The sequence below is a fragment of the Aulonocara stuartgranti genome, assembly GCF_965226115.1.
Source record: "Aulonocara stuartgranti genome assembly, chromosome: 6".
Taxonomy (NCBI): Eukaryota; Metazoa; Chordata; class Actinopteri; order Cichliformes; family Cichlidae; genus Aulonocara; species Aulonocara stuartgranti.
The window spans coordinates 16,708,291-16,718,948 of NC_138944.1; the positions used below are offsets into that span (position 1 = coordinate 16,708,291).

General features: G+C 42.0%; 2 protein-coding genes across 4 annotated transcripts; one reads left to right on the forward strand and one right to left on the reverse strand.

Moving 5' to 3' along the window:
* Positions 1 to 350: 350 nt before the first annotated feature.
* On the forward strand, positions 351 to 3,542 carry tefm (transcription elongation factor, mitochondrial). The gene is made up of 5 exons (XM_082535375.1): positions 351 to 731; positions 946 to 1,430; positions 2,260 to 2,409; positions 2,542 to 2,720; positions 2,844 to 3,542. The coding sequence occupies exons 1-5, from the start codon at positions 689 to 691 to the stop codon at positions 3,103 to 3,105; spliced, it is 1,119 nt and encodes a 372-aa protein (XP_082391501.1). The 5' UTR covers positions 351 to 688; the 3' UTR covers positions 3,106 to 3,542.
* On the reverse strand, positions 3,290 to 9,500 carry atad5b (ATPase family AAA domain containing 5b). Of its 3 annotated transcripts, none has more exons than XM_082535373.1 (15): positions 8,700 to 9,500; positions 8,360 to 8,605; positions 8,167 to 8,263; positions 7,982 to 8,064; positions 7,727 to 7,875; positions 7,131 to 7,293; positions 6,751 to 7,016; positions 6,564 to 6,657; positions 6,424 to 6,488; positions 6,074 to 6,248; positions 5,877 to 5,989; positions 5,002 to 5,789; positions 4,427 to 4,585; positions 3,581 to 3,709; positions 3,290 to 3,370 (listed from the first exon to the last, which is right to left on the reverse strand). In XM_082535373.1, the coding sequence occupies exons 1-14, from the start codon at positions 9,343 to 9,345 to the stop codon at positions 3,631 to 3,633; spliced, it is 3,123 nt and encodes a 1,040-aa protein (XP_082391499.1). In that variant the 5' UTR covers positions 9,346 to 9,500; the 3' UTR covers positions 3,290 to 3,370; positions 3,581 to 3,630. The 3 variants fall into 3 exon arrangements, with proteins under 3 accessions (XP_082391499.1, XP_082391498.1, XP_082391500.1); XM_082535372.1 differs by having other exon boundaries at positions 5,877 to 5,995; XM_082535374.1 differs by lacking the exons at positions 8,360 to 8,605; positions 8,700 to 9,500 and having other exon boundaries at positions 5,877 to 5,995; positions 7,982 to 8,069; positions 8,167 to 8,236.
* Between the last annotated feature and the right edge of the window lie 1,158 nt (positions 9,501 to 10,658).

Here is a 10,658-nt window from a genome sequence, read left to right on the forward strand (position 1 = left end):
TGGAACAATGGAATGTTCGAATGACATATTCAAAACATGAGTTGTTGGATACTTGTGAATGACACGGACAGAAGTGTAACAATGAAGCTGCAAATAGTAAAGGTATTGACGGAAAATTAGTTTAAGTAACTGAGGTAAACCATCTAAAGCACTGGACAATGCACAAGAGGAGTAAAGAAAAGAGTGGAGGCAGGGTGAAGTGGGTGGAGATGTGTGTCAGTGGCGATTTGCAACAGAAGGATACCAGCAAGAATGAAAGGGGAGGTTTACAAGATAGTAGCAAGACCTGCTATAATGTGTGGTTTGGAGACCTTCACCCCTAAATGCAGCAGTCGAAAAAAGATAGTTTATCATTATGTATTAAACATTAAAAATAAACCCAGCTCGGGAGTGGACGAATAAGCATTCTGTTATTTATCAGTTAATATTATTATTTATGGTATTATTATTTACTTATTTTGTTTAATTATCTAATTCTTTATTTTTGCCTTTATCTCTACGACGTCCGATACATCGAAGCCTGGGAGGGATTAAGCAGCATTCCGGAACCATTTAAAGTGTTGTTGTTGTGCCACACCGACCAGTTAAAACCGTTGGACACCAAACAATCAGAGGGCGAAGTTGTTCCACCTGCATTATGCCGGCGAGCAAAACCGTCAAATATTCATTTTAACTTCAAGTAACGATAATGTGGGTCGCCAGGAGAGTTTTGTCGTCGCTGGTCAAAAGAAGTAAGAATTTTTAATGCACATATGTCGTTAGCTAGTATCGCCAGTTGTAAAATGTCGTTTCATTGCAAGCCTTTAGAAGTTGCATCTTCTTTTATGGTCTTAAATGTTCATGAACAGGTATACCTTAAGTAACTTTGGCTGAGCTCCACACTCATATTGTAAAAGTTAACACCTTAAACGTTAGACAACACATGTTGCCCCGTTGTGTTTCCAGGTCAGTATGCGGGACAGTCCGGTTTGTTTTGCCGCCCTCAGTACGGCTCCTTCCCTGAGCTGCGGTACCTTCAATGCACATGCTGCTGGAGAAGCCGGGTTCCCGTGGCGAGCTTTGAGACCCTTAACGCTAATCTGTCCTCCAGTAATGAATCCTGCAAGGATGACGCGAGCAGAACGCTGGACACCTGCTACACCCCAGAGCAGCGAGACGCTATCCTCCAGCTCCTCAACACCGCCACGCCAGGAGAGCTGGCCGGGATAAAGCTGCTGCGAGGTCGCAAGTCCCTCAACATTGTGGAGTACAGGACTAAAAACGGACCCTTTAAAACTCTGGAAAGTGTGGTGAATGTTCCACTGCTAAAGCACAAAAGTGCTGTCATTGTCTTCAACTCCATTCTCAACCCGACGGTTAAGAAGGAGAGGAAAGTGAGGATACAGCTGGCCAAGTTCATCAGGCCAGAGGTCGACAAGTCTTGGTTAGAGGTGAGCTTTTCGTGTTAACAGGTGATTTCCGGTGTGTGGTTTGTTTGTTTTTGTTTTTTTGTTGTTTTTTTTTGGGGGGGGTCATGATTGTGATTTGGTGGTATATAAGTAAAATTGAATTCAATTCAATCATTATTTGACAAATAACAGAAATCACTTCTTGATAGACGATCAACATTTGACACATCCGTGTTTGAAATATCTACATTGGTCTGTATGATCACGGGCAATTCTAGGATTTTTTTTCTTAATTGTTTGCACTTAATCTCGTTTTATTTGTTGATAAGCCATCCTCTGTCAACAGTGCCCATATTTTGGATGACACAGATGTTCTGTTATGTAATTACATGATCTATGAGAATTATGAACCACATAAGTGGGTTCTTCCTGACTCAAAGTAGGCTTTTTGCACATGATATGCACATAGGTTGGTACACGTGTACTGTTCAAGACTAACAATCTGCCACCCTGCTTAGAAGTCTTTCTCCCTGTTTTTTTTTTTTGTTTTTTTTTTTTTGTAATAAGTGTTGATAAATGTTTTCATGCTTCAGTAAATTAAACCCCACGTAAACAAATGTAATCGCAGCCCCATTGATTTTCCTTTGGCAGAAGTTTAAATCTTTGGGGCCAACTTTTATGCTTGGAAAAGCATACATGATATTGTAATCAAATCAAATATCACAGGATGTTGGATAGCTGGTGATGGACTTTGCTGTGATAGGGTTTACTGTCTACTTCATAACCTTGAGCTGTTAAAAGAAAATATTAACTATGAAAAGAAAGAGCAGGATAATGCTCTCTAATCATGATTCTGTATTTGCCGATGCAGGATGCCAGTTCCATAGTGTCACTCATATGTGGGACTAATAAAATTGCCTGGGCACACGTGGACCGTGGAATGAGTGTACTGGACTGGCAACAGGTGGACTGTCCGAATTTCCTGAGGGGAACTTACATGGCTTCTGCTTATTTGCATGATGTAAGTACTTTTGTAGAGCATATTATTTCTAGTAAAGTCTAGCTAAATGAGAACGTTAATGTAGACTAACAGTCACTGTGTTTTGGAACTTTGTTTCTGTAACATAATTCATTAATTCTGTGATGCCAACAGGTGTCTTCAGTTGTGGCCCTCCTGCCATCAGCAGATTTCTACATAATAGAGAAATCTTCCATTTCAGTCCAAAACACAGCTCTGTTCCCCATCATGGCACACATGAGGGCTGTGGAGGCCATGCTTTTTGCTCTGCTGGAGCCCAAAAATTCCCTGCCAGAATCCAACATTCCTCCCAGGTGAAGTTAAAAAAAGATATCAAAAGTATTTGGTTTGAACTTGTGCTGGTCACATCTGTAATCCTGCACAAGCGAGCGTGCATGCAGAAACTTGACCCAGAAATTCTCTCCTTTCCTTTACAGGGTTCTCAACATGATGAGGACTGCTGTAGGGCGCCACTTTGGACTGATGGTGGGTGAGTCTCGAACAAGCGGGGCGCAGGCAGTTCGACAGCTCATGACAGAGTCGGTGACGCAGAAGCTTCCCAGAATAAACTTTCCCCAGGATCTGCTGGTGAAGTACAGGAATTCCTTCCAGATGGGCAGCAGAAGAGGAGGGGAGGAACTCTGTGACGCTCTCCTTCAGGCTATAGCCTTTTATGAGCTGCTCAGCGACTGCTCCTGAGAGCCACTAGCTGGACTCGTCTCGTCACCACACAACCAACAAACCTCAGAAATGGCATTCTGAGTTCTTTTGAACTTTTTTTTCCTTTGAACTTTTTGGAGATTAATGATAACTTTCAAGAATTAAATATTTTTATTGTGACTTAAAACACTCAAATGCTGTTTTCTGGGTACTGTTTGAGTATAAGGGCTGCTCCTGTGTTTATTTCTGCTACTAACCCTGACAGGGGCAGTGACAGCTGTCGTCCTAGCATTTTGTGAAAAACCTGTTTGTGGATAAAACACAAAGGATGAAAAGCATAAAAGTTTGTGTCAAAAACCCATGTGAGTACTTAAAATGCTCAGTATAATTTACAAAAAAAAGGCAAACTTTTTATTTACTTAATGGTTGCACTTGCATATAAATAAAAAACATCATTCCTCAAATAAACCATGTTAATTTCATTTCACAGTATCTGACTAAAATAAATACTGACAGGAGTAAACTGAGGTAGAGATGATGTACGGTTCAATAGTCTTTTAGGAGTCACGTGAAACCTTCTGCCAGGAGCTGCATAGTTGACTTTGAGAGGCCCAGGTGAATGTTGTTGAGGTAGTTCATACACCTATTGTGGGAGAAATTAGTATGTAAAGTATTAGATAAATGCACAAAATGTTAGATATATTTTAAAGGGATTATTCACTCTTAAACTAAATGTACATTCCTCCACTCCCTTCTGGGGTGTAGTGTTATTTATCAATCTATATTTCTTATTATGTCAGGCTTATGATTCATGACAGAATCATAGCAGCAAGGGAACAAGTTGTTTTACAAAATGACTTCCTGTGCGGTTTCTCTACAGGTACCTCTGCTTCCTCCCATGGTCCAGACACGGGCTAGTTAGGTTAACTGGAGATACTAAATTGGCCATGTGAAAGTGAGAATGAAAGGTTGTCTGTCTCTGTGTGTTAGCCTTAGTGTGAAGAAGCGGTGTTATTTAACTCTTGTCCCCTTGAAAGCCTACTATGAGTAAATCTTTAAGCGGTTTTCTGAAACGAGTGGTTTCTGCTTATAAAACTAAATGACTGGGTGTGCATCAGAAGTTAGTGAGGGTGGTCTCTGCAGATATACTCCTGGACAAACTAAGAAACTGTTCTAAATGTTGTCAAACCACATCTTCACTGATCTACACTGAGGTGTTCAGGGAGGTTATCTGCCATTCTCTCTCACATGAACTTATTGTGATATTACAACCTCACTAGTAACATAAAATCCATCTCCATTTCCTGTCATTTATGATTGTCCCCTACTTTCGGACTCTTAAACCTTGTGTCTGACTCACCTCAGTGGCTCTTGTTTCTGTTGCTGTGCTTTATGTAAGCGGCAGATGGAGCGGAGGACCGGCATGTAGTCGACACACACAGCCCGTCTGTTCCCCAGCAAAACGAAGGGTTTACTGCTGAGAACCGTCCTGTTCAGTCTGAATCTTCTTTGGGACAAACTGGAGGCACGGGAACAAAGAAATTGGTGTTCTGCTTTATAATGTGCACAATATTAGAAATGTTTAGTGAAGCATCCACGTGCATTCATGAGCCCCCCCTCATCCTGGAGCGACATCGCAGGTAGAATGAAGTTCTATGTACTTTTCCACTAAAGATGCTTTGAGTTATTTAACTGAAATTGTTAACCTTTCATTGGTCAGTGTCTTGCTTTTTAAATGGATTTGGACAAGAATTTATCAAATGAGTGTCATGTAATGGCGCTTTCCCTTATACTTACATTATAAAGCATTTAAAAGAAGTCAACATCCTTGAAACTTAAGCAACGATAACTAAGTGTATGACTGGACAACTGAAATGGAAAGATGGTAAACAACTTGAAATGGCATTCAGAAGATGAGGTGGAGAGCAGACTCACCTTGGCTCACAGAGAGGCTGAAAACTAAAGCTGAGACTGTGTCTTTTAGAAGAGGTCAATGCAAGTCTCTCCATCAGCCTCCCCCACCTTTTGTCCTCCAGCACCTGTCTGATTTTTTGCACTTCAGTCCATGCTTCAGACGCTCTGCACAAGCACCTGTGACACCCCAAACCTTCAGCAGCAGCCTGAATGTCCAACAGCCTCTCCTGACTGTAGCTGCTGTCCTCTTCCTCCCTCATCTCATCCAACAAACCAGCCTTTAGCACCGCTCCTGTCCACACAAATGACTCGGGTGCGCAGGAGTCGGAAACACGTGTCCCTGTGGGCGGCAGGGTGGCATCGAGGTAGGACATGATGTCAAAGAAGTCAGTCAGGGCGTCTAAACACTCACTCTCCTCTTTAGCTGCAATTTGTTGAGCCGTACTGCCTGAGTGCAGAGCTTTTGAAGGAGTCCCACTGAATGAGAATGTTTTTTCAAGGCCCAAACTGTCAGATGATGTGTTGTTATACTTCCTTCTGCTAAGCTTTGACGTATGGCTTACAGATTTGCTGTTGGTCAGTGAAGCCCTTTGATAAATGCTTCTATTGTGCTGCTCGATGTGAAGCCCAACATCAGATTGCTCGCACTGCAGCCTGGAATAAGCTACTGTTTCCAAGCATCGAACCGTAGTATGCTGAGCTGCTACAGACAGGAGAAGCTCCAGGTTCAAATAGAGAAGCGGCACGCCTCGTCTCCAGCTCTCAGCGAGAAGCATCAAGAGCTCGTCCATGTGCTTTTTAGACGAGGACTGAGAATCAAAACACGATAGATCGGAAACGTTAATTTCATTTGGAGAAATGATCATGAAGATTTATGCAGAGAAACAAATACTTGCCTTTAGAAGGTTCAGCAAATGTTCTGGAGTTACACCGCAAAGACCCAGCATGTTAGCAGAGCAGCCCGTTTTGTACGGAGGCAATGAGTCTAAATGTTCTCCTTCAGCAGCATCTGAGTCTAAAACAATAAGATTTACAGAGAATAACATAAAATTTGTTTTAAATGTTATTTATGCTTTATGTTGGAGAAACTTACACTGCACACAGATGGGTTTCTTAGACCTTCCACCACTCTGCACCCAGACCTGCAGCTGCAGCAGGCAGCGTCTGACATCACCACAGGTGAGTCTGAGTAGGCTGCTGACGTCACCTAAATCCAGCTGCACTCCCTCAGCCAGACACACCAGCTGCAGGTAACTGCACATATTCACCTTTGAAAAGATGGAGTTAATGACAGACTGAGTTATTTTTCTATTAATGAAGTTCTAATAACATTTTTCTTCTTCTATAGCACAAACATGCAAGAAGAGTGCGGCGCTACTGTCAAACACATGCATGCAGTTGTCATTGAAGCTGTGTGAGGCGGTCGAGGTAACTTTGACTTACTGCTGATGGAGTTTTGAAAATTATTTCATCCAAGCTGCCGTCGAATCGATCCTTGAATAAGGGATCTGAGGAAGACACTAGTTTAGAACCAACAGCTCATCTTTAAAAGTGAAATTCAAACTCTGCGTGTGCGTCTTTACCGTTCGTAGTCAAAATGACTGGTCTTTTAGTGGCACTCATAAAAGCCTTAATGGCTGCAAGGAAACCGACGTCATCGTCAAATATAACGTCAACCTGCAAGAGCAAGCGATAACAGTGAATCTGAAGCAAACACGGTTAACGTGTGGCTTTATATGCCAAACGGTGTCGTGCTCAGAAATGGTTTACCTCTTCAAAGAGAATAAGTGAAGTGGCTGTCTTTTTCTCTGCTACATCAGAGCCTGACGATGAGTTGCCCAGTTTCCTGTTCTCTGGCCTTTCAGATGGTGACAGGAAACCAGACTGTAAGTGATCTGCTTTGGCCTTCATCCTAAAATAGCGAGTCAGAGTGACTGTGGCTGATTTTGCTTTTGCGCTGCGACGAGAGCCTCTCAAATTCTGTGATGTTCTTCTTTTTGAGGTGGAAGTGACATTTTTAGGAAGCACCCTTTTTCCTGTTAACAGAAAATATAATTACCTGTACGGTAAAATTGTGCCTCTGTTGTTTTTCAGTAAAAGAACTGAGGGCTCTGATTACTCGTGTTACAATGAAAACAAATGATCATCACCTAGTAAAATCTCAGATTTAGAAGTGCAGGTGTTGGTGTTGAAGTAAGCCGGTTTCAGCTGGTCTTTCCCCGACGTCTCCACTAGGTGTGACTGGGTAACCTCCTTTAGCTGGGACAGAACATTGCGCCCATTGCGCTGTGAGGAACAGTTCACCTCAAACACCTTGGTTGAGAAGAAACCAAAGCATTAAGACTAGCGGTGGAGAAAAAACCAGTAGAAAAGTAATATATTGTGAGAAGGATTCAATTTTAAATTTGAACTTCTGTACATTTCATATTACAGCTGTCTGTTGCCATTTTAAATTAGCTGTTTAACCACAGCTTAGTTTCATAGGGGTCGTTTGTTTTTATGTAAAGTTAGTGAAATCAAACTCATGTTAAGGATCATCGTTATTAATATTACAATGAACTAAACAGGTTATCTACGGGGATTCTTTGCTTTACTTAAATGGGAAAAAGGTTTTATTGGACATGTTTGGGATGGTGAACTGGCATTAAGATTCATCCTAACATGAATCCATGTTTGGTGGAACTGATTTCTCACAAGCCTTTGACAGCATCGCTTAAAAAACACCGGACCTTTTTGCAAATCCCACCTTGAAGCCCAGCTCCTGAGCACAGGCGTACACCGAAGCAGTCTTGCCCACACCCGACGGTCCTGTAATCAGCAGGGTGTTACCCAGTGGGTCCTCTCTGCCATCGTCTGATCCAGCTTCACCCTGGAAGTCTCCACAATCCCATGACTCTGCTCAAAAGGATACTTGTTACTTTTCCAAAAGTCACACGCATGGAATAAAAAAGAATAACATGTCTGACTGAGCAAAGCTTCACAGTGAAGAACCAGTTCATACCATTACTGTTTTCCCGTTGCTTCTTTTCCTCCATTTGTCTCTCCTTGTCACGGGCGGCTCTTAGTTTCCATTTCCTTAACCAACTGAACTCCAAGAAGAAAACATCCATAAAAAGTTTACACTCCTGATGCTGACTTCAAAAGACTAATTAATCAATTAGACTTGTGTAAATATCTTAAATTCACCTGTACAATTTATTCACAGATGCAGGATTACCAATGACCTCACTCGAATGCTGGGGACTGTACTTATCTGTCCACAGCGTATCCTCAAAAAATAAATCTAGACAGAAGAAAGAAGAGAAAAAAAAGTACATTTCCTGCAATTTAAAGGGAATAAAAGCACATGTCAAACTGTTCTGAATGAGACAAGCATTACTTCTTTGAAGAGGATCACAGCTTTTCATTATGTTCGGCTCATCAAGACTTGGTTGGCTCGCCCTCTGTTGCTTCAGTCTGCGAGTGCGACTCAGCTTACTGCACCTGGGCTGTTTCTCTGCAGGGTGAACACTACTGCTTCCCAGGACATCCTGATGTGACGAGTGACCCACATCTGCAGCACTCTCTGCAGACCTCAGACGCTTCGGTACCCTCTGCAAGAGTTCATCTACCCGTTTTCTCTTTTCTTTTAAGGGATAATGCGGATATGAGGAGGAAAGAAAGGGGAACAATTATATCCTCACTGAGGAGCAAATGTACAGACAGTTGTTCAGTCTAACCTGTGAGCGCATGCTCCTGCAGCCCTTCTCCTGCCTTCTTCCTCAAAGTGTTGAGCACAGCTTGGACTGGAAATGCTGGATTAGAAGTTTGGATTTTTTCCAGGCAGCTGTGCAGAACTGAGGGTGACAGCTGTCCCTGACACCCGTCCTTTATTGTCACGTGAGAAACTGCAGGTGGACGTTTTACTGGTTGCACGTTATCACCTTGAAGAGGGAGCACGGATTGCTGCGTGCTATCCAGAGGCTGGTCCAGCTCCCCGTCGCTGCTCCGCTTTCTTTGCTGTATCGCTCGTAAGAAAATCGGAGCAATTTTAGCTCCTTTTGCGCACAAAGAATCTCTTATCTCCAGGACTGGTTGGGGGTGTGTTCCCGAAAGCCATGTAGCTGAATTTGAGCCGTTTTTATCTTTTGCATCCAGCGAGATTTCCTCTTTAGAGCAGCTCGACTCTGATAAAACTATAACCCCGGCAGTTTGCGTCACGTCTTTGCACCGGAAGTTTGAGTCTCTGACTGTTTTGACCTTTCTGAGTTTATTTCGCATCGTAAAACACGGCAAACTAATTTTTAAAAAAGGCTTTAGTTTGCAGGCTGCAGGCTGGCTATTGCCATTTTGAATTTGGCGCTTGGGTTTTACGTATGACGTCATTTGTGCGACGTTCGCGTAACACAGAAATATCGTTTTTTTTTGTTTCTTTCAAACGAAGCTAGCTAGTTAGGGCTGTATGTAAGAAGAAAATGGTATGAGGAATATAGGACATGGAAATACACGAGTACAGTCAGTGCTACATTCATCCGCAGAGCTGAAGTGACGCTTTAAAAGTGCGCAGTGTTTCTCTGCAGTCAGAGATCGTGCGTACACAGATATCCCACACTGATACAGATTTGCCGCACTAGTTACAGAAGTTCCCAAAACCACACAAACCTTTCTCTAAAGTCTCAGACCAGCTAGTTACAGATGTTTTTACTCAAATAGAATAAAGTGCAGTGTTAGATTTTACAGCTTTTGTCACCTGTAGTGCATTTTTGTAGCATAGACATGTATTTATATGAAACCATCCAGTCTCAGTCTTGTGTATCTACTTCTATAGACCCACTTGCCACTTTGTTAAGTACACCTGTTCAGCTGTTTATTAAAATATCTGAAATGAGGCAATCACATGACAGCAACTCAGTAACTATAGACTTATAGAGGTGATTAAGAGGACCTGGTGAGTTTCAAACTGAGCACCAGAATGGTGAAAAAAAGTGATTTACTTGAACGTGGCATGGTTGTTAGTGCCAAACTGTTGGTCTTCTGGGACTAACAACCATCTCTAGGTCCCCAAAAGTTGATTCTGTTCATTTAGACGTAGCATTTTCAGTGGGAGAAATGTACAGAAAGTTGCAGTTTTGTCATTAATTGGCTGTAATGCACAAACTAAAGTGATCTTGACTACAATTTGATTGAAGGCCTATTAGATGTGTTCACTGTGCACAGGTTTCACTAAAATCCGTACAATATTCGAGCAGCAGTAGTGATTCTTGTGAATTGTGGAAGGGTAGTCAGTCAGTCAGTCCTGCAGCCAGTACATCTAAAAACAGTACAGGAATGGATAAGGACAAATGTTTTATTTCTTTAAATATAAAAATCCCCTTATCCAGAGTGTATATGCCACAATTTTCCACAGGGTGTTTTGACAACAACGTTTTTGTTTTCCACATGGACACAGAAAGCCTCCACGGATAACGGAGGGCAGAGGGAGAAATATACTGTTAATCTGGTTGTCCACAAGGGAATTCTGATGAAACTGAATGGTGATGTTCACCAATTTATGTGCACACTACTAAACACAACTACTGCTTCTTTTTTTCCCTCAAAAGAAGAAAATTATACATACTTTAAATTTGTTTTTTTTACAGAACTAAGAGAATGATGAAAACATTCCCCTTTGGCATCAACTGAAACTAAAAGAACAACTT

Bases quoted from the DNA above. Each gene is read 5' to 3' on its own strand.
- tefm (XM_082535375.1), top strand. From the start codon at position 689: ATGTGGGTCGCCAGGAGAGTTTTGTCGTCGCTGGTCAAAAGAA. The intron at 732-945 runs GTAAGAATTTTT...TTGTGTTTCCAG, and splicing joins GTCGTCGCTGGTCAAAAGAA to GTCAGTATGCGGGACAGTCC. The intron at 1,431-2,259 runs GTGAGCTTTTCG...TTGCCGATGCAG, and splicing joins TCGACAAGTCTTGGTTAGAG to GATGCCAGTTCCATAGTGTC.
- atad5b (XM_082535372.1), bottom strand. From the start codon at position 9,345: ATGACGTCATACGTAAAACCCAAGCGCCAAATTCAAAATGGCAATAGC. The intron at 5,996-6,073 runs GTAAGTTTCTCC...TTATTGTTTTAG, and splicing joins GAAACCCATCTGTGTGCAGT to ACTCAGATGCTGCTGAAGGA. The intron at 4,586-5,001 runs GTGAGTCTGCTC...CCGTGCCTCCAG, and splicing joins CAGCCTCTCTGTGAGCCAAG to TTTGTCCCAAAGAAGATTCA.